At 35.1% G+C, this 23,613-nt stretch overlaps 1 protein-coding gene and 1 long non-coding RNA gene across 3 annotated transcripts; one reads left to right on the top strand and one right to left on the bottom strand.

Moving 5' to 3' along the window:
- Positions 1 to 716: 716 nt before the first annotated feature.
- Positions 717 to 4,764, bottom strand: LOC131611606 (uncharacterized). 2 transcript variants are annotated; one of them, XR_009287045.1, is made up of 9 exons: positions 4,597 to 4,764; positions 4,181 to 4,337; positions 2,928 to 3,013; positions 2,694 to 2,806; positions 2,520 to 2,585; positions 2,082 to 2,185; positions 1,865 to 1,930; positions 1,015 to 1,453; positions 717 to 932 (listed from the first exon to the last, which is right to left on the bottom strand). XR_009287045.1 is itself a non-coding variant. In XM_058883549.1 (8 exons), exons 1-8 carry the CDS (start codon positions 4,689 to 4,691, stop codon positions 1,082 to 1,084), a joined length of 1,059 nt encoding a protein of 352 aa, XP_058739532.1. In that variant the 5' UTR covers positions 4,692 to 4,764; the 3' UTR covers positions 717 to 1,081. The 2 variants fall into 2 exon arrangements, 1 of the variants encoding a protein (XP_058739532.1); XM_058883549.1 differs by having other exon boundaries at positions 717 to 1,453.
- Positions 4,765 to 21,328: 16,564 nt separating this feature from the next.
- Positions 21,329 to 22,243, top strand: LOC131611605 (uncharacterized). Its single transcript, XR_009287044.1, has 4 exons — positions 21,329 to 21,428; positions 21,565 to 21,647; positions 21,762 to 21,832; positions 21,907 to 22,243. It is a non-coding gene; the product is annotated as an uncharacterized LOC131611605 (long non-coding RNA).
- Positions 22,244 to 23,613: the final 1,370 nt, after the last annotated feature.

The raw sequence follows: 23,613 nt of genomic DNA, 5'->3' as shown, positions 1-23,613 counted from the left end.
AAACATGTTCAAGAGAGGTTCTATCACCATATCAATGTTCTCAAATTCTAACCTATTGGTTGGACTGTGCCGTCCACGGAGGCGGCTCCGGCGGAGGAGAGGAGGCAGCGTCCGGCTAGGGAACAAGCGACGATGTTTCTGCCTTAGATCACGTTCTGTTGTACAATGGGGTGTCATGGTTCCTTTTAGGATGTTGAAGAAGATCATTATGGAAATTGCACCAAAGGGACATTGGATTGAGGCTTATTGTTGGTCTCTGCCACTTCTACGTCCCCAACTATTTCCCCTTTGTTAAATACAATCTCAAAATTGCGAAAACAGAAAGAAAGAAAAGAGTGTGTAAGTTGTAATCAGAACATTCCATGCCTTATTGATCTGCTTTGAGAAAGAATCTTCCTATATATATATACACTTTGATTTGTAATCCATCATGTAAAATGACCAAGGAAAATAAAGTTGTAATTGGTCATGGATAACTATAAAGTGTGATCCCTGTAAAAATAACTAAAAACTATGAATTGTGATTATTGATTTGGTTATTAAACAGTCACGTCTTGGTAAAGGCAAAACTCATTCAAATCTATTATTAAGAGAAAATTATTAAAGTCTTGTTAAAACAGGGACATCAAATACAAGGACGCATATTCGAACCCGCAACATCCCACTTATTCACCTTTAAGTAAATTAAGAGTGTAAATTAAGAGTATGCAAGGACATCACAACAACATTAACACTTCAAATAGACAACAATACATCACAACGTTAACACTTCAAATAGACAACAGTTATCTGCAGCACATTCATAAAATACTGAAAACGAACATAAACCATTGGCTACAGAAAGACCTTGCAAGACAATGTAGTTTGCTGGATATGGTGTTCAACTAAAACCTGATCTAGATAGGAGATGCAACAGCTACAAGAAAACGGTTCTACATAATTTACACAAATACAGAACATTACAAATTAGCAATCTTTGAGTTTGAGCTAGATCAAAAACTTGTTAGATATTACCTTTTTCCGAAGTAGGAAAATACGGTTGGTTGTTTATCATAAGCTGTCTTCAAAACCTTGTTAGATATTACCTTTTTCCAAAGTAGGAAAATAAGGTTGGTTGTTTATCATCAGCTGCCTTTGCCTTTTCCTTTTTCTTTGCCGGGTTTGCACTTGACTTATCATTATTTGCTAAAGACGGTTTCAAATCTGATGAAATAGCTTCATATTCACGTTTGATTGGGAGCTTGGTTACATTTTGAGAAGGGGGGGAACCACTAAATTTTATGTCACTTTCACCCTCCTCTGTTTTAGCTTCTTCGATGAGGTCTTTCGTTTGTTCGGTTTTGACAGGTTCGTGACGTAATGTTTTACGCTCTGGCTTTGTGTCTTCATCTTCAGCTACCTTTCTTGAAAAGAACTTAGATATTGGAGTGTTTCCTTCTGTCTTTACCTGAATCTGCCAAACATGGCATGTTGCAAAGTAAAGGTTTTCAATATTGAGGATAAAGTCCAACAACAATCTTTCAAATCATGTACACATATTGAGCAACAGCAAATATAGATTCGATCGACTCAGTAAGAACATTTAATCTAAACGCACGCACGCATAAAAGCCAAAAAAGCATAAATCATCCTCAACAAGAACTTTTGAGTGTGGCATTCATTAAAGTGTTAAATTGTTGGCATTCATTTTTCCAATTTTAAATTCTATGCATCAAGGAACAAACAAGAACAAAGATATAAGCAGATGGCCTTGCAGGTTCAGATGAAAAATGTGATATCTTCATCGGAGTAATAGGTTGGACTCAATAAGCTAAGAAAAACGCTAGATGCAGAGCAACATTAAGGGAAAGTTCAATTGTCATACCTCCTTTATACACTCAGGCCCATTAAACGATGGTTTTCCCATGGCAGGTGTTACAGGGTACCACGCCTGAAGATTAAAATATTGGCAAAAGCAATGAATACAGTCTTACTAAACTTGTAAAGCCTTAATATCAGAACATATAATAAAACAAGGAAGTTCAACAGTAACGAAGAAAGTAGTAATTTAGTGTTAATTTTTTCTGCCACAAAGCTCATACCAAATCAGATTCTTCATATGGCTTCATCACACTCTTAAAACTGGAAGCGCTGCTTAGCCAGGTATCAGTTGAATTCTTGTCTCCCAAAATAACAGGCATCCTGTCTAAAGACACATTTGAAGTACATTTTAGGTATTTTTACCGAAATAATACACGGTCACTCAAATACAGTGTTTATTTGGGTAGTCACCCTCAATTGGTAAAATGATGGCTTGCCCATTTAAGGGGCACACAATTCCCCTCGGTAGGTTTATAATCTAACAGATCATGAATATCCCATGCCAAAATATACGGGCCATGAGGGGTGGGAGGGGGTTTAACTATCCGTGGCAGTTTTTTGTTAAACTAGACAAACAAGTCAACTTTAATATTCTTTTCAGCGTCAATAATATCAACCTGAAACTATCTTGGCAAGTCAACATTGAATGCATGACTCACCATGAAGCCACTGAAAAGCTGAAGAGGAAGAGGTCGTAACAATAGTAAATGTGTAAATTATTTCACCTGCAGTTAAGAATATTTACATTAAAATCAACAACTGTACGAAGATAGATTAGCATGATCTTTCATGCAGAAAAATATCAATTTCCAACATTCTGTATAAATTCTTACCTTCGGAATTTTGCCAGGAGTCATATAGAGCAGCAAAAACAAGAGGCCGTCCATCTTTGAAGTGAATATAATAAGGCTGTTTCTTTGAAGCATCTTTTTTCCACTCATAAAAACTTAAAACATATACTTAAAGTAATTAATTCAAAGAACTGAACTTAAAGTCGATAATAGACGCAATAGGCAAAAACATTAGGAAACTTAGACAACTGCAGAACATTAGGAAGTTAAACACACCCTTCTACTGCAACAAGGCATCTGTTTTTAGGAAGTAGGCGACGGAATGAAGCTTTCTCATCAATGGATTCAGATCGAGCATTAAACTGCAGAACATAACACGAATCAAATCAGACTAAGTATTCCATTAGAAAGGATTATATTTTATAGTAGCGGCATTGTGGCATACAAACTGCAATAAAAAAATATGAAATCAGTTAATGCATATCATATAATTTGGTTTTAATATGTTTCTAGTCCAAGAATTTTCCATTTGGTCCTCCATTTTCAATTGTTTTTTTCCCACACAAGTTCTCTACAAACTATTTTTGGCATAATTTCACCATTGAGTGCACATGTGGCATACAGAACAAAATTTGATAAACAAAAATAGTTTAGTGGACTTGTTTGGAAATCGTGATATTATTGAGGGACCAAAAACTTAATCAAGGGACCAACACCACCAACCAATATGCAAAAATAAATTGTGCAGATTCCTTAGAAAAAAATGAGAAACTTATAAAATCAAAAATAACTTATGGAGTATTAAGTCTTATGATGTTGGTCAACGTAAAATGCAACTATTTAACTTCTTATCTTAGCTTCTTAGTAAGATTATCCTTTTAACAATAAACTAATTAGTAATTCATATTATCAAGACTACCTATTTAAACACAAGTGAAGTTACTCTAATCATGTATCCACTCAGAAGTTTTGGCTAAAGATTTACCACTGGTTTTCTTCCTTCAAGTTCACTATCCCCAAAGAAAAAGCATATTAACAACAAAAACTGTCACTAAGGTCTATGTTGGAGAGACTATGGGATAAACATCCAGAACCCGATGAGACTATGACAGTCTCGTATTCACTAGATGAGTCACGCTACATGGATAAAAAGATGCAATAATAATATTGTAGCATGAATCATGTCTATCAAAACCAAAGAAGAGAGAAGGCAAAAAATATATAAACCTGGAATTCATAAGTACCTTTTTCCTTTCTTTTATACCGTTTGATTTTCACTTCAACTAGTAATAAACACGATAGAGTATACATTCAATACTTCCCTTACTATTTTCTTGTACGAATTTTTTCAAACAAACTCAAAATTTAAAAAAAAAAAAACATTAATATACCAAATCAAACACTATTATTATCATTGTTTTTGAAAATGCATTCTCCCAAACTATCCTTCTATCGTCTCTTTATCACAATTACTCATTATGCACTTCTCATTTTTTGTCAACAAAATTCTAAAATGAACACAAATTTACCATTTTGTAATGATCAGGTTTGTCTGTTTTCTTAGTGAAACTTGGGATTAAACCCCATTTCATACAATGAACAACATGTCCTTCACTCTCAGCAGTTTCATCTCTCCGAACAACCGGCATGTTGAATCCCGGCGAAACATTATGCGACGGCACATACCTAGCCACAAAATCATAGAAAACCTATGAAACACAAACACCAAAAATACTACACCGACATTGACACATCAACACAGATACTAATTAAAATAAATAAATAAATCAAACGTAATCACAGACTCACAGTGTCGATGTCGGTTTCAAAACCGACACACAAAAGCAAAACCTAGTTCTATAATAAGCAGTTGCAAGTTGCAACTTGAGAAATTGATAAAAGGATTCAAATCAAGTTGGAAGTGAAGAGATGAGAATCTGGTTACCGGTCGATATGGAGAACGCGGGTAGGAGCGGTGGTACGGTGGCAGGCTCTCGGAATGTCATCGGCTCTTAGACTGCAACGAGTTCTTCCGCACATTTTTTTTCTTTCTCTCGCTGATTTTGATGGTTTTTTACTTTGGTTGAAGCGGGAAGGGGAAGTTCCAGAGACAATGGTAAGGAAAGTACTACAAAGGGTTCTCTTGAACCGGTTCAATCGGGAATAGTAACTAGACTTTGAACCGGTTCTCTTGAAATTTTTTATATTTTTTAATTGAATTTTTAAATATTATATATATATATATATATATATATATATATATATATATATTATATATATATATATATATATATATATATATATACACATATAGAGGAGGGATCAAATTACACCCGAAGAGTTACACCACGAGTTACACTCCTTCAATAACTACATCTCGAAATAATATTTTTTAAATTCAACCGTTGGATTGAAACATAATATCATATAGATCATACCTATAAAGTTTGAGCTTAATCTATAATGATTTACTATATCATCAAGATATCCAAAGATTAACGTCAAAATGAGCTTTCATATAACGTTAATTTTGATGTTATTCAATGACATAGTAAATCATTATAGATTAAGCTCAAACTTTATAGGAATGATCTATATGATATTATGTTTCAATCCAACGGTTGAATTTAAAAAATATTATTTCGAGATGTAGTTATTGAACGAGTGTAACTCGTGGTGTAACTCTTCGGGTGTAATTTGATCCTTCCTCATATATATATATATATATATATATATATATATATATATATATATATATATATATATATATATATATATATATATATATATATATATATATATATATATATATATATATTTATATATATATATATATGTAGAATTTTGAACATGCAAAGTTTATTTTTTTATAGTTTATAATTTATGTGAAAAAGTATAACTAATTTGGATAAGTGAGTTATCACACCACAGGTTGTTAGTAAAATCTCCATAATAATTCTATTTTTTTTATCTTTAATAATATCTACAATATTAATATTTTTCAAAATTTTATTAGTCCGTCAACAAGCTTTTTCAAAATATTAATATACAATCTAATAATTAGGAAATAAATTATTTTTTTTAAAGAAATTAATCGAGATATATTGATGGTATAAATTTGTTTATACTAATAAAACATACTAAAACTGTTTGAATTTAAAATAGGGGCACCAAAACTGTTTGAATTTAAAATAGGGCAACTAATTTCGTCAATCAGACAAAATAAGGGGACTAATTCCATGAATCAGACAAAATAGGGGACCAAAAATATAATTTAGCCTAATAAAAATAATATTAATAATAATACTAGACTTTTAAATTTTATTTATAGTTAATGATAAAAATAGTAAAATACTTTCAATATTATAATGATATAAATGGCTTAATTAAAGACATAAAAAAATTGTGTAGGTTTAATAGACATGAAATGTTTTGAGATGTATTTTGAGAAGTGCCACATATGAATATTGATGACGTGGCAAAATGATTTTATGTGACAAATATTGGTTTTATGTGGCAAATAAGGTGGAATACTGTTTTAATATATACAATAATAGATAGATAAATAAAAAGGACCAAAAACTCTAGTTTAATGCCCTCAAAAAAACTGAAAATGAATTCCTTCTAAAAAGTAAACCAACACACACTTAAATCTTTAATGAAGAACGAATGATACGTGTAACAGCCTGGACCACTCGCAAGGCAATACCCGACACTGCCATCTCACGATCTTCTCTACCCCCTCTTTAGTAGAGTTCTTGCCTTTTGTGGGAATCGAACCATGTACCCTGGCGTTCAAGTACATGTTTCAAACCTAGTTTATTGTGGAACTTACGTGTTTTTTTGTTAGGGTTTATGTGTGTTAATTGTGAGCCTCTATAATATCATTTTGATATAAGAGTAGGACTATTTTTATTGTGTTGTAAGTTTTGTCATTCATTCATTCATACATAAGCTTTTAAGCATTGAATGATTGTGTGTCACTCATGTATCTTTTGATGCATTGAGTTGACTGTGTATTGCTTGTTTATCAAGCTATTGTTCTTGATCGAAGCTTTTAAGCAAGATCAAATATTGTTCTTGATTGAGGGGTTTCTTAACCAAGTATTTCTTTGTATTTGAAGACTTAGGTGAAAGATTGTCAATATCAGTAACTGGGACTAAGATTGTGAGACATCGCTGCGGTGATTGGGAGTGAGAGGGATTTCTCATATCTAGGAGGTTCCTAGGTAGAAGTTAGATTGGGTAGGGATTAAGTGAGAGGTTGTAAACTGTGATTGTTTAGCTTTGAATTAATATTACTGATAGTGGATTTCCTTCCTGGCTTGGTAGCCCCTAGAGTAGGTGTTGTTGTACACCGAACTGGGTAAACAATTATGTGTTCATTTATTTTTCAGCACCTTTAAATTGTATTTACCTTGTCTTTGTGTGTTGTTCAGATTTCAGTGTCTCAACATTTGTTAGGACATCAGATATTTGCATACCAGAATTTCAATTAGTATCAAAGAAAGCATCCTGCTACGTATCTGGGTGAGATTAAGGGAAGAAACTTTCTGGTACAATGGACAAGGAAGGAGGATTTGTGAATAGACCACTCATTCTTGATGGAACTAACTATAATTATTATATTATTTAGTAATTAATTAATTGTATGATTTTGTGAACATACATGTTATGTGTGTTGGGTTATTGAGTGTGAAAATGATAGAATGTGTAATTGGGCCTAATAGTATGTTAGGAAGAGTAAAAGTAAGGGTAAGGGCTAGTAAGCCCATTAGAGATAATTATGTAGTAAGAGTTTTAGACAAAACAAGAGAAAATAGAAAGTTAGAAATAAAAGTGAAGAAAATCGGAAAAGAAGAGAAAGAAGAGAAAGGGAGAAGAGAAGAGAAGAGGAAACCCTAGAAGAGAACTTCATCTAAGGTAACGGTATTTTTTTCATGTGATTATGGGGTATATGATATATGTGATGGGTAGTAACATGTGTAAGATTTTGGGATTTCAATTTCTAGGTTTTGACATGTTAGGATTTGACATGGAATCCATGAAATTGATGATTGAATCATGTTTTGATGTTTGCAAATGAACCTACATGTTAGATATAGGTTATAATGCCTTAAATCGCATAAAAATTGATGTTAAAACATATTTTGAGTGAACAAATCACAGAGGAAATCATTATGTCCGAGCAGAATTTTCTGCAAATCGCAGAGTTCGCATAGCGAAGTAGCATGGGAGCAGATTTTTTGTAAAATTTCAAAAACTTATAACTTTGAACTGTAACTCTGTTTGAGTCCCCATTCGAAGCGTTAGAAAGCTGGCGCGATATTCTTTTAATAAAAATAGTTTTATCGGCCGTAGATGATTTAATCATTATGTGGTTGTGTAAGATGACATGTATGTGTGTATATGTATGTTGAGATTTGATGTTGAATGTGAATAACATTGTTTGGCATTATTTGCAATGTGTTTTTGTGATGTGTTGAATTGATTATTGCTATGAGAATGCATTGTATGTGATTGATGACATGATATATGTATGTTTGTCCAAAGGTGAAGATGATTCATATATGATGAATGGTGTGATATATGCTTGTATTATTAAGATTTTAAGATGGTCTTAATTACATATAATTGTTGGTATTTGCACATGCATCATTCGGTGTGAAGAGACAATGTTCGTTAGTTTCGTGAAAACTAGTGACTTGTCCCAAACCTTTGAGATGAGTTTGAAGCTTAGGGGATAGACTTATTTTTTGTGGTTATCTATCTTGGATATGGACGCGGTGATACCAATAAGGATAACTATTAGTACCACATGCATATTGTATTGAGTCGCATTGGAGTCACATGTATCGATGTGAAATATATTTTTGGTGTGTTTATGTGATATTTGTATGAATTGTACATTGATGGTAATTGTGGTTGATTACTTTGGTATCTTGAATTGTTGAGCTATGTTGTACATGTAAACATAAGAATTGTATTTAAAAAGTGTTGAATACATGAATGTATGAAGTGTGTTGAATTCTATTGATGTATGTTGTTATGCATTACTTATTATTATATATTTCTATAATGATATGAATTTTCACCCTTCTGTTGAAATGGTGTTTTGTACGACATTACTCAAGTACAGAGGAGTAGTGGCGTTTAGCTTGCAAGGATTAGTCGTGGAGCTAGTCCCTTGTTTATCGTTATTCTAGGTAGTCAGTCATGCTCTGGTTATGTAACACGAGGAAACATTTTATTCCTTATTTGCAATAACTATGTTATCAAATCTTGTCGTCAAAGAACACAAATTTTTTGGGACAACATACTGCTCCATAACAGTTTCTCCACATGCCTTTACTTGGTTCACCAATCGAGTAACTCTCATCATGTAATCATTGATTGTATCATTTTACTCCATTTCAATTTATTCAAGTTGACGATTGTAATTTTTTAACATCACAACCTTCGCCTTGTCAGCCCATGCATATGTTTTTTCCAAGATTTCCCACACTTGCTTCGACGATTCACAATCACAAACTTTCTCAAAGTTGTCACTATCCACACATTAATGGATCAAAAACAACATTTTGAAATCTTTCTTATTTTCTTCCTTATGTATTGCTCGTAGTCCATCTGTTGCACCTTTGACACGAGGAATCACCCCGTTCTTGATCACTTCAAGAACACCTTGATAGTCAAACAACACCTTCATTTGCTTGCACCATTTTTTTTTTGCAATTCTTCGCATCAAGATCGATAGGTTATTAGAGATTCTTTCATTTGATAAAAAATTCATGTTGCACACTAGGTGTTTGGTGGATCGAACCAGACTCTTAATGCCAAATATTAGAACTTATAATCACTTGGTTGGATAAAGTGGAGAGAGAGAGAGAGAGAGAGATTATAATTGAGGGCGATAATATTTTCATTAACATTGATAATAATTCCTCCAAGGTATTTATACAAGATACAAGTGGATTGAGACACAAGCAACAAGTCAAATAACTGGAAAAAATAAATTCGCGCGCCTGTAACCGATTACACAATACCTGTAATCGATTATAGCCGCTAAAAAGTCTAAAAACTAACAGTGGTAACTGATTACTGTGAATGCGTGATCGGTTACATCAATGCCTTAATCACTTTTCTTAAGTTTATTTAACCTTTTCATATGTCTATAATCGATTGCACATCCATGATAACCAGTTACACCACTTACATTATAAAATTTCTCTTAACAAATATATTAAAAATAAAAATTTATAAAATTGGGGAGTATATATTATTTTCATAATGCATATTAATAATTATAACTTTCTTTCTTTTCTTCCAAATTTCTTATATTAATATTAATATTAATATGTCAATTATAAACATATCTAAAGCAACTGAAACAAACATGGAAGAAATAGATTTATAAAAGGGAAGAAATATTATGATTCCAAAATACTTATTGAATTCATTATAGAACTAATTTGCAAAAAGTTTATAATAACTTCTTTAATGAAATGTCAAAAGCTAAGACAATAATACGAGTACATTTTTCATACGTACAAAAATTTGTCAGTAAAAGCACTTTTTGAAATAGAGAAATGATATTCTACACTTACACCCAATACACTCTTCACAAATACGTGAACAATGTTTTTTTTTTTACTTTTTGATAGATTTTTCTATGTTTTTTTAAAATTATTTTGGTTAATGAAACATAAGAGTTTGATTAATATAAATTCTATCATAAAAAAGTATTTTTAAGTTATAAAGTAAAGTTGGTTAATTCAGTATTATAAATTGGTTAATATAGTTCATAGTTTGGTTATCGAGTGTTCTGATATGAAATATTAAATCTTATGTAGTAAACCAACTTGGTTAATATTATGTATTAAGTTGGTTAATATAGTTCATAACTTGGTTACTGATTTCTCAAATATAAAAAAAAAGTAAAATAAAGTTGACCAATAAAGTGTAAAAGTTGATTAATACATTTATAATTTAGTGTCAAAACATGGTTGATAATATGTATTTTATTGGTTAATGAAATAGTAAAAGTGCTTAATAAATTATAAGTAAAATAAATGGTTAATGATGTACATTTTTGTGGTTAATGTAGTTGTGAAGATGGTTAATGATATAATCTTATATTTCTTATATTTGTGTTATAAAATAAATTTAAAAAATAAACTTTTTTTTTAAAAATTATTTTTAAAAAATAATATCACTACAAGAAAGTTGTTGATTAGCCGAGTGAATTTGCCAGGTGACACACACCTCGCAAAATATTGCAGTTGCGGGATGCGTTCCACCTCGCAACCCAGATTTCTTAAAAAAAAATATATAAATGCTTTTCCATCTCGCAACGGAGGGAGGGAAATTTGAAATTTTGGAAAAAAGAGTTGTAGAGTGTTAAACACCCCGCAACAATATTTTAAAAAATTAATTGAAAATATAAATATTACATTTACTCAAAAGTCAGAGTGGCAGGTGACCTTTTGCTGATTTTATTGACACAAAAGTTGCGAAGTAGGGATCACCCCGCAAGTCTCAAAGCCTTTTTACGTTGCGAGGTGAGGATCACTTCGCAAGATTTTTTTTTAAATTTTGGAAAAAAATAAATCTGGCAATTAATTAAGGTTCAGACTGGTAGGGACATGTGTCAGACACGGAGGTTGCGGGGTGGTAAACACGCCGCAAGTGTCAATGACAATAAAATTCGCTGGGTACTTTTCACCTCGCAAATTTATTTAATATTTCCTTTTCATATTCATCTCCCACGTTCTCAGTCTCTCTAATCTTTCACTCTCTGCCTCTGTTTCACTCAAGAATAACCAATTTTTCACAAAACCAATTTTTGTTAGAACAAGATTTGTTCTGATCAATATTCTTAGTTTTGATGATAACAAGGATATGAATTTTGGATGAGATAATGTGGTACTCTAATACACTTCAATTTCCCTTTCAGGAAATATATAAAGAGTATGCACAAATCAGCGCTCAGAAGCTTTGACTCAGAAGTTTTAGCATGCAACATCAGAACATGGTCTGGCAAGACATCAGAAGATGGTCAAGCAGAATCAGAACATGGGTCTATGGAAGCATCAGAAGAACTTGAGATCAGAAGCAGAAGCATTGAAGTTCTCATGGTATCACGCTCAGAAGCTCTTCAAGGTCAGAAGACAAGAAGATGCTCTGCACCAAGCTGTTTGACTCTGATGATATTCAAACGTTGTATACACAAACATCAGATCAGAAGCAAGTACAAGATGGCAGGCTACGCTGATTGACAAAAGGAACGTTAGAAGCTATTAAAGGCAACGTCAGTAGACACAACATAAACAAGGCTCGAGGTAGTTGACAAAAGAGTGAAACATTAAATGCAATGCTGTACGGAATACGCAAAGCATTAAATGCTCCCAACGGTCATCTTCTCAAGTGCCTATAAATATGAAGTTCTGATGAGAAGCAAGGTTACCAATTCTGACGAATTCTGTGAATACAAACTTGCTGAAACGCTGTTCAAATCAAAGCTCACAAACTTCATCTTCATCAAAGCTCACTACATTGCTGTTGTAATATATTAGTGAGATTAAGCTTAAACTTTAAGAGAAATATCACTGTTGTGATTATAGCTTTTCAGAAGCATTGTAATACTCTTAGAATTGATTACATTAATTTGTAAGTAACTAGAGTGATCAAGTGTGATCAGGATACTCTAGGAAGTCTTAGCTTGTGTCTAAGCAGTTGTAACTAGAGTGATCACGTGGTGGTCAGGATACTCTAGAAAGTCTTAGCTTGTGTCTAAGCAATTGTTCCTGGAGTGATCAGGATACTCTAGAAGACTTAGTCGCGGACTAAGTGGAAAACCATTGTAATCTGTTGAGATTAGTGGATTAAATCCTCAGGTGAGGTAAATCACTCCAAGGGGGTGGACTGGAGTAGTTTAGTTAACAACGAACCAGGATAAAAATAACTGTGCAATTTGTCTTTATCGTTCAAGTTTTTAGACTACACTTATTCAAACCCCCCCTTTCTAAGTGTTTTTCTATCCTTCAATTGGCATCAGAGCGCCAGTTCTAAGGTGCAAGCACTTAACCGTGTTTAGAAAAGATTCAGGAAGAGAAAAACGCTTCAGTAAAAGATGGCTAGTGAAATTCCAACAAATCCACCTGCATCTACATCTGGCTCTGCTGAGCAATATAATGGTAACAATGGTTATACTAGACCACCAGTATTTGATGGTGAAAACTTTGAATACTGGAAAGATAAACTGGAAAGTTACTTTCTTGGTCTAGATGGTGAACTATGGGATCTTCTGATGGATGGTTACAAACATCCAGTGAAAGCTAGTGGCGTAAGGCTTACAAGGCAAGAAATGGATGATGATTAGAAGAAGCTTTTCAAGAATCATCATAAATGTAGAACTGTTTTGCTGAATGCTATCTCTCATGCTGAGTATGAGAAGATATCTAACAGGGAAACGGCCTATGATATATATGAGTCATTGAAAATGACCCATGAGGGAAATGCTCAAGTCAAGGAGACTAAAGCTCTTGCTCTAATCCAAAGATATGAAGCCTTCAAGATGGAGGATGATGAAAACATTGAGAAGATGTTCTCAAGATTTCAAACGCTAACTGCTGGATTAAGAGTTCTGGATAAAGGCTACACCAAGGCTGATCATGTAAAGAAGATTATCAGAAGCTTACCCAGAAGATGGGGTCCAATGGTAACAGCATTCAAGATTGCAAAAAATCTGAATGAAGTTTCTTTGGAAGAGCTTATCAGTGCCTTGAGAAGCCATGAAATAGAGCTGGCCGCAAACGAGCCTCAAAAGAAAGGTAAGTCTATTGCATTAAAATCTAATGTTAAAAAATGCACTAACGCTTTTCAGGCTAAAGAAGAAGATTCTGAAGAATCAGAATCAGAAGAAGAAGATGAACTGTCCATGATCTCCAGAAGGGTAAACCAACTCTGGAAGAGCAAGCAAAGGAAGTTCAGAGGCTTCAGAAGTTCAAAGAGATTTGAACGAGGAGAATCTTCTGGTGACAGAAGATCTGACAAGAAGAAGGCTGTCTTCTATGAGTGCAATGAGCCTGGACACTTCAAGAATGAATGTCCAAAACTTCAGAAGGAGAATCCCAAGAAGAAGTTTCATAAGAAGAAAGGTCTTATGGCAACATGGGATGATTCTGAATCAGAATCAGAATCAGACTCTGAAGGAGAGCAAGCCAACTTCGCGCTGATGGCTATAGAAGATGATGGATTAGAATCTACATCAGAATTAGATTCTGAAGAGGTATTTTCTGAACTATCTAGAGAAGAGTTAGTTTCCAGTTTAACAGAACTTCTGGAACTCAAGGCTCATCTTAGTATCAAATACAAAAAGCTGAAGAAGCAGTTTGAATTTGAAACTAAGAAGCTGGAAGTGGAAAACTCTGAACTGAAGGAAAAAGTTTTAAATCTATCCAAAGATAGTGGATCTCCTTCTGAAACAGAAAAATCCATTCCGAGTCTCAATCATATTCTGAAAGAATATGACTCGAGCTTCAGAACGTTCTTATCTAGAAGTATTGACAGAAGTCATTTTGCTTCTATGATATATGGTGTTTCTGGAAACAGAAGGTTTGGCTTTGGCTATGAGGGTGATACCTCACATAAATTTGAACCTATTGATGATCCGAAGATCACATACAAGCCATTGTATGATCAGTTCAAATATGGCCATGCACATGATATTAGGCTCACTTCACATGCACAGAGTTTTAACACTGTTCACACCAAGAAGCATGTGACACATCCTAAGAAATATCATGCTGACAAACCTAAAGAATATCATGTTGTTCCTCCTGTTAAATATTATGCTAAACCCAAGTTCAATCAGAACTTGAGGAGAACTAACAAGAAAGGACCCAAGAAATTGTGGGTACCTAAGGAGAAGATAATTTTTGTTGCAGATATCCTTGGCTGCAAAGAGGACAAAAAGAAAAATGTCATGGTACCTGGACTCTGGGTGCTCGCGACACATGACGGGAAGAAGGTCTACATTCCAAGACCTGGTGCTTAAACCAGGTGGAGAAGTCAAGTTTGGAGGAGATCAGAAGGGCAAAATCATTGGCTCTGGAACCATAAGTCTTGGTAACTCTCCTTCCATAACTAATGTACTTCTTGTAGAAGGATTAACGCATAACTTATTGTCCATAAGTCAATTAAGTGACAATGGTTATGATATAATCTTCAATCAAAAGTCTTGCAAGGCTGTAAGTCAGAAGGATGGCTCAATCCTATTCACAGGCAAGAGAAAGAACAACAGTTATAAGATTGATCTTTCTGATCTTGAGAAGCAGAAGGTGACTTGCCTTATGTCTGTTTCTGAAGAGCAATGGGTCTGGCACAGAAGATTAGGACATGCTAGTTTGAGAAAGATTTCTCAGATTAACAAACTAAATCTGGTCAGAGGACTCCCAAATCTGAAATACAAATCAGATGCTCTTTGTGAAGCATGTCAGAAGGGCAAGTTCTCCAAACCTGCATTCAAGTCTAAGAATGTTGTTTCTTCCTCAAGGCCGTTAGAACTCTTGCACATTGATCTGTTTGGCCCAGTCAAAACAGCATCTGTCAGAGGGAAGAAATATGGATTAGTCATCGTTGATGATTATTGCCGCTGGACATGGGTAAAGTTCTTAAAGCACAAGGATGAGTCTCATTCAGTGTTCTTTGAATTCTGCACTCAGATCCAATCTGAGAAGGAGTGCAAGATCATTAAGGTCAGAAGTGATCATGGTGGCGAATTTGAGAACAGATTCTTTGAGGAGTTCTTCAAAGAAAATGGTATTGCCCATGATTTCTCTTGCCCTAGAACTCCACAACAAAATGGAGTTGTAGAGCGAAAGAATAGGACTCTACAAGAAATGGCCAGAACCATGATCAATGAAACCAATATGGCTAAGCACTTCTGGGCAGAAGCAATAAACACTGCGTGTTATATTCAGAATAGAATCTCTATAAGACCTATTCTAAATAAGACTCCTTATGAATTGTGGAAGAACAGAAAGCCCAACATTTCATATTTTCATCCTTTTGGATGTGTGTGTTTTATTCTGAATACTAAAGATCATCTTGGTAAGTTTGATTCTAAAGCACAAAAGTGTTTCCTTCTTGGATATTCTGAACGCTCTAAAGGCTACAGAGTATACAATACTGAAACATTGATTGTAGAAGAATCAATCAATATCAGGTTTGATGATAAGCTTGGTCTTGAAAAACCAAAGCAGCTTGAGAATTTTGCAGATATAGATATTGATATATCAGAAGCTGTAGAACCAAAAAGCAAAGCTGCAGAAGCTGGTAGTCTCAGAAGCAATGGATCAGAAGATCAAGTTGCTGCATCTTCAGAGAATCTCAGGATTTCTGAAGAGCCAATAGTCAGAAGATCATCTAGACTTGCATCAGCTCATTCAGAAGATGTGATTCTTGGGAAGAAAGATGATCCTATCAGAACAAGATCATTTCTAAAGAATGACTATCAAAAGTAGTGATCAGAATCAGAAGATGTACAGTCTTTTCAAAACAACACAGCTGTCATCTATAAGTTTCTGAAAATGAACGCGTGTCTGTACGGACAGTACAAGCGTGCAGTTGAAAAGACGCCGACCTAGGTAACTGTGTTAAATCATTTCATTTACCATGTTCTCTCTCCTAATGTCATTTCTCATTAAATGCATAATGATGTCTTTTTCTTGAAATCAATTTCTTTCAAAACAGTTTTTTCTTTTCTCTTTATTTTAATTTTTTTAAAATCATTTAAATAACCCGCTTCATCTTCATTTCTTCCTTTTTTCTCTCTCTTTTGTGTATCTCTTTCATTGCATTTGTTTTTAAACCCTAGTTTCTGATTTGATCTCAAAGCATAATCATCATGAACTCATCTTCAAGTTCATCAAACCCAGCAGAAAGTCTCACTTTTACACAGATTCTTCTACGCAAATATGGGTATGCTCCTTTGAAAACATGCATGATTCCCATGGACGAACTGGAAGTTCTTTGTGAATCTGCTGTGGACTTCGACAACCTTAGAGCAAATGGTTTTCTGTGTGACGTCAGAATATTGGAGCAAGGATGGTCGAAATATCTTGATAGATTGGTTGGACCAATTTATCCTGAACTTGTGAAGGACTTCTGGGTACATGCAACGGTTACCCCAACTGCTATAATTTCCTTTGTGCTAGGGCATGAAGTGGTTATTACTGAAAAGCTCATCAGGAAGCTGTATAATCTGAATGATGAAGAAGGTTGGTCCGGCTTTCAACCTGGAACGGTTAACTGGTATCAAGTTGAAAATCAAATCTCTCTTGCCTTCGGAGCTGATTCTCTTAAAACGGGCACTTTGAGGTCGTTTTATCAAGTATGGGCTGAGATTATTCTGGGTTCTCTTCACCATAGAAAGAAGATGTTCTCTCCCTCCGCCTACATCAGTCCGGATCACAAGTACACTCTCTTCTGCATTGGCAGAAAGATAGAACTCAACATCTCTCACATTCTATTTGAGAATCTGAAAACTTCTATAGTTGAATCAAGAGAAGATGAAAGGGCGAAGTACCCTCATATTCCTAGAAAGACTATTCCTTTCGAAAGAATGATTTCAGACATTCTAATTGAAAGCAAATTGCTGGACTCCATCAGAACACTTGATGCGTCCCATTTTCTTGGAGTAGTTCAGGGTCCCATCTTCAATGGTGTGGATTTGTTCAGACTAGAGCTCATCCAGAATGTATCTTCTGTGTGCACAAGCTTTCCTGACATTCTGTCAAGAAGAGTTGCTGTTGAAGGTTTTGTCTCTTTGTTTCATAAAGAACTTCATCAGGTTGTCAAGCTTTACCTGGAAGATTGTGTTAGGAAGCAATCAGATATTGATCCTGCTTGGATCCGTGGCAGAGTACTTCTGTCCAAAGCTGATCTTCTGAAGAAGGATCAGAAGGAACAACAGGCAAGGCTAAAAAGAAAGGCTCGAGAAGATGAGGCTAATAAAGCCAAGAAGCTGAGGGTCACCTATGATCCTGACAAGGTGTACTCTCCTGAATACAGGGAGCAAAGGATCAGAGACTCTTTTCACACCACCAGATCTACATATGCTTCTTCTGAATCCGTCACCAGGCATGTTTTTACTCCACCTCCTTCTGTTCCTAAACCTTCTCCCCAATCACCTCCTTCTGAACCTAAAATCAACTTCACTATACCAAATCCTTCTCCATCATCTCTTTCCACTCCCATTCTAAACCCCACACCTCTAAGTATTCTTCCCCCAACTCCTTCTGATAAATCTTTCTCACCAATCCCCTTCATAAATACTCCATCCTCTTCACAACCTATATTTTCTGATACTCCATCCACATCAATCATTCTCTCAGATGTTCCTTCTTCCTCATCCACCGCACCTCCACCTTCTTTATCCCATCCCTTACCTATCAGAAAATCCAAACCCTACTGCCTTCTCTACCCTGACTACAAATTCACCTTCAATCCACCTGAACCTGAACCCTATGCCTACCTGGAACTGTTCAGACATGAGGTGATTAGCAGTTTAGATCTTCGGAAGGATGCCTTCCTAAATGGTCTGGATGATGTTTCTACAAGAAATCTCTGGAGAAGCTTTCGCCAGGATTTTCAAGTAGGAGCAATGGGAGTACAGAAGAGACTAGTGGCTGCTGCCCCTGGTTACCCTGGTTACCTTCTGGAGGGTGATAATGGTATATACTACCATCCTCTCAGAAATTGTGTTGCTGCTGAGGAGAAGCAGTTTGTGGATGAAATGAAGGAAGCAAGACTGGCTGCTGCATTAGAAGCAAATCCTTGTAGAGAAATTATGGTTTGGAAACCTCATTTCTTTGTCTTGGTTGGAGACTTCAAGACTCTCTTTGACTTTCTGAGGGAAAACCCTTCTGAGGAAGACCCAAGCTTGGTTATTCCAAAAGTTGCTGATCCACCAGAAGTTGAAGGACCTTCTGCCCCTAGGAATCTAGCTGCCATTCTTCAGGCACTTGAGAATGGAGATTCTGAGATTCCGGCTGCAGAATATGAAGATGCTTCTATGCAAGAAGCAGATGTAGAAGATCATGTTGCTGAAACAGTTCCTGTTGAGGAAAACCCTGCAAATGATCTATCAATGGAAGCTACAGATCACAATGCCATCCCTGTGGATAGAAGCTGTGAAGCTTCTTCTAATGAACCTTCCCGTCTTGCAAGGACTCTAGAAGTTATTCAGAAGAACCAGGATGAGCAAAGCTCAGTCAATGCTGAGTTTAGAGCTTTCATGGAGAGGCAGAATGAGCACAACAATGGGGTTCAAGATATGCTGGCCAAGATCTTGTCGAAGCTAGGGTCATCTTAGATTGAGTCTTAGTTGTTTTGTTTTTTCTGTTTTTTGCTTTGCTGCATCTGTTTTGTGCATCTTCTCTTGCTTATCCTCATGTACTTCTGTACTTCTGTCTTCTTGAGCTTAATTGAAAATTATCTTTTTCTTCCATATGTTTCCTTTTGTTTTTCATCTGAATCTTTTGATGTTATGACAAAAAGGGGGAGAAAATGTGATAAATGATCTGATTAATATTATCAGTTACCAAGTAAAAAGGCCCCACATTTCTAACAGAATTTGCAAAGTTCTATGCTTTAAGTTTTGTTGTTGCAGGAATTGAAGATCCTCTTCAAGGAGAAGCAAGTCTAAAGAATCAAGCTCTTGGATTCTTGAAGCAAGCTGAGTGCTATGAAGCTTCAGAATTAGAAGCAAGAAGCAAGAAGGAAGAATGTTCAGATATTCTGATGATAGAATATGCTCTGAAACATTATGTCTATTTGTTCAGATACATATTACGTGGCTCTGATACATATTATGTGTTCTGAAACATATTCTATGTTCTGACTCATTCATGCTGACTTTTGTCGTTTAGCCTTGTTCTGTAACATTTCAGGATGTAGAGATGCTCTGATGATGCTCTGGTACATTCAAAAATGTTCTGATACAATCTAGCATGAAGTGATGTAAGAAGAAATTCAAGCTCTGAAGTTGTCCTGATGGAAGCAAGAATCAGAAGCTGTGAATGTTCTGAAGATCAAAGAAATTCAAGTTCTGAAGCTGTCCGATGGAAGCAAGAATCAGAAGCTGTGAATGTTCTGAAGATCAAAGAAATTCAAGTTCTGAAGCTGTCCGATGGCAGCAAGAATCAGAAGTCATGAATGTTCTGAAGATCAAGCATATGTGAACGTCTCTACTGAAATACTCAGGGAAGTCTTTTATTATTAAAATTCTTCTAGTATTTATTTCAGGGGGAGATTATCTATCTCAGGGGGAGATTATAAATCTCAGGGGGAGACATATTCACATGCTTATGCTTTAGCTGTGTAATTGTCTTTAGCCGTCTGCTCTTTCTGATCGCAAATTCATATCATTTATATATGTTTTTGTCATCATCAAAAAGGGGGAGATTGTTAGAACAAGATTTGTTCTGATCAATATTCTTAGTTTTGATGATAACAAGGATATGAATTTTGGATGAGATAATGTGGTACTCTAATACACTGCAATTTCCCTTTCAGGAAATATATAAAGAGTATGCACAAATCAGCGCTCAGAAGCTTTGACTCAGAAGGTTCAGCATGCAACATCAAAACATGGTCTGGCAAGACATCAGAAGATGGTCAAGCAGAATACGAACATGGGTCTATGGAAGCATCAGAAGAACTTGAGATCAGAAGCAGAAGCACTGAAGTTCTCATGGTATCACGCTCAGAAGCTCTTCAAGGTCAGAAGACAAGAAGATGCTCTGCACCAAGCTGTTTGACTCTGATGATATTCAAACGTTGTATACACAAACATCAGATCAGAAGCAAGTACAAGATGGCAGGCTACGCTGACTGACAAAAGGAACGTTAGAAGCTATTAAAGGCAACGTCAGTAGACACAACGTAAACAAGGCTCGAGGTAGTTGACAAAAGAGTGAAACATTAAATGCAATGCTGTACGGAATACGCAAAGCATTAAATGCTCCCAACGTTCATCTTCTCAAGTGCCTATAAATATGAAGTTCTGATGAGAAGCAAGGTTACCAATTCTGACGAATTCTGTGAATACAAACTTGCTGAAATGCTGTTCAAATCAAAGCTCACAAACTTCATCTTCATCAAAGCTCACTACATTGCTATTGTAATATATTAGTGAGATTAAGCTTAAACTTTAAGAGAAATGTCACTGTTGTGATTATAGCTTTTCAGAAGCATTGTAATACTCTTAGAATTGATTACATTAATTTGTAAGTAACTAGAGTGATCAAGTGTGATCAAGATACTCTAGGAAGTCTTAGCTTGTGTCTAAGCAGTTGTAACTAGAGTGATCACGTGGTGGTCAGGATACTCTAGAAAGTCTTAGCTTGTGTCTAAGCAATTGTTCCTGGAGTGATCAGGTTGTGATCAGGATACTCTAGAAGACTTAGTCGCGGACTAAGTGGAAAACCATTGTAATCAGTTGAGATTAGTGGATTAAATCCTCAGGTGAGGTAAATCACTCCAAGGGGGTGGACTGGAGTAGTTTAGTTAACAACGAACCAGGATAAAAATAACTGTGCAATTTGTCTTTATCGTTCAAGTTTTTAGACTACACTTATTCAAACCCCCCCTTTCTAAGTGTTTTTCTATCCTTCATTTTTCATCTCCCACGTTCTCAGTCTCTCTAATCCTCGCAAGCTGCATTTCCAAGCCTTCCCACAAGTTGCAATCGTTTGTTTCAAGCCTTCTCACAAGGTACAATCGTTCGTTGCAATCGTTCGTTTGTTTCTTTCTAGGGTTTCGCATATGGGGTTTCGTGGTTGTGCAAATGTTCGTTCCTTTCTTGTGAGCTTCGTTTTGCAATTGAGATTTCAGTGTTATGTCTTTGCAGTGTTGGTGTTACTAGCTAAGAATCGTGTTGGTTTTAAATTTTATATTCATACTCTTTTTGTCTCCGGCGATGGTGGAGTTCAGGTATGTTTTCATTTTGAGTTTTGAAACTGAATGTGTATGTATATTTTGTGCAATTTGAATGTGTGAGTTAGGGGCTGATCTGAGGTTTGGTTTGGTTTTGATGTGTGATTACAGGTCTTGAAGTGTTTTGGCTTGGTATGAATCTGTAGAAATTGAATTGGATGTTGAATTGCTTTGATTTGCAGGTTCATGTAGTCTTTATTCTTTTAAATTGTTTTGGGCATGAATGTAGTTCTAAATTTCTGTATATTTTTGGCAGGTAATATACTTGGCTTGACATATTTGCTTAACAGATTTGTATTGGGATGCAGAATTGGTTCTGAGCTAGGTTTGAAGTTCGATTTGGTTTGAGATGAGAATTAATCAAGCTATGGAACATTGAGTGAAGCTAGTAGAATGTTATAGCATCAGTTTGTTTATTTAGCTCTGAATTCCTCTTATGCATAGTTTATGAACTGGTTTACAAATGTCAGCTCTTTAGACATAGAAATAACGTTCGTATTTGCTGTTCATATATCATTCTCATAGTGCTGAACTGGTTATATTTGTCAATCGTATTTGCCGGACAGTAGCTAAACCATGATGGTTAGTTTAAATTTTTAGTGGCAATAGTTAAAGGATAATGGGGCTGGGTATTGTTTTTAAGTGGTAATTCAGTTTCCTTTGAAAATAGGATAGTATTTTGCTTTCAGTTTGAGTTCTTGAATGATGTTTTCCTTGTGATACTGAATTCATTTGTGTGTGAATTCTTGCGACTAACGTTTTTGCGGGGTATTTGTTCAACCCCGCAATTATTGCGTTACAGGGTGATGTTTGCTTTTGCGAAAGTGAATTTCACCTGGCTAATTGCAATTTTTTTTTAATGTATTATTTGAAATATTTGGTGTAGAAAATGATGTAAAATTAGTTGAAGTAATCTCATTTATAATTAGAACAGAATATTAAAAATAAAAAATTCATTCATTAAAAGTGACTTTTATTTAATTCATAGCACTTCATACTAAGAGTCAAAAGAACAAATCAAAATAAGATGGAAACTTTCACTATCTATCTAATTAAATCCTCCCTAGACCCATAAAAGTGAAAGTACAGAGATTTTACAGTAAATTTCTGAACAAATTCAATTCAAAACCAACCCTTTACACAGAAACACTAAAAAAAGTATAAATTATATCCAGAAGCAGAACCTATTAAAGCTATCAGCATTAGCTATTCTATGTTTGAGATCAATCCAAAAACAAAGTCTCAAAACATCATGGAAATCCAAATAGGCTAATTTCTTAAAAAGAACCCAACCTAGCAAGTTGGATTAAGCTATCATATGATCCAAACCTTGACAGTTGAGGCTTAAATTCAACATGTGCAAACTTGGAGCGTTTCCCATTGGTTTTCTCAGTTGCTGATTTCTTTGGTTCACTGGTTCGGTGGAGTCTACACCTGAATGAACCTTCATGAGTTGTTGGTGAACAATAACACATGTTAGATTTTGTGCTTGATTTGCATTTGTTCTCCTTCATCACTTTCTTTCCATCTTGATTTTGAACACAAGAAACTGAAGCCTTTTTCTTTGAGTCTTTCAACATTTGATCTCCTCTTTCACTTGGTGTATTCTGCAAATTGCTAGTTCTGAAAATAAAATGAGTCACATACATAGAAAAATATAGAAAAAACATGAGAAATTGTAGAAAACCAAGGAAAATTCCGGAGAAACATGGGCAATTTTACCAAAATTTAAATAAAAATCCCAAATAACAATGGCAGTCGCGTAAAGATGTTCCGAAACGGTGTAACAATATCGGCTCCATCCAATACCGTTTTATCGGCATAACAGATACACAAAGGATAAATAATGAATTTAAATTCGGTGTTCCAATAATCAAAACAAAGCACCAAAAGAATAAGCAACACTATATATACTACTATTGACTCAGAAGTAAAATACTAATTTTTAGGTATTGATCATCGA

The sequence above is a fragment of the Vicia villosa genome, linkage group LG6, assembly GCF_029867415.1.
Source record: "Vicia villosa cultivar HV-30 ecotype Madison, WI linkage group LG6, Vvil1.0, whole genome shotgun sequence".
Taxonomy (NCBI): domain Eukaryota; kingdom Viridiplantae; phylum Streptophyta; class Magnoliopsida; order Fabales; family Fabaceae; genus Vicia; species Vicia villosa.
This window is presented reverse-complemented; position numbering and strand designations above follow the sequence as displayed.

Coding starts and splice junctions, on each gene's coding strand:
- LOC131611606 (XM_058883549.1), bottom strand. CDS start 4,691: ATGTGCGGAAGAACTCGTTGCAGTCTAAGAGCCGATGACATTCCGAGA. Junction 2,807..2,927: donor TGCCTTGTTGCAGTAGAAGG/GTGTGTTTAACT, acceptor ATATGTTTTAAG/TTTTTATGAGTGGAAAAAAG. Junction 2,186..2,519: donor AGCTTTTCAGTGGCTTCATG/GTGAGTCATGCA, acceptor ATGTGTCTTTAG/ACAGGATGCCTGTTATTTTG.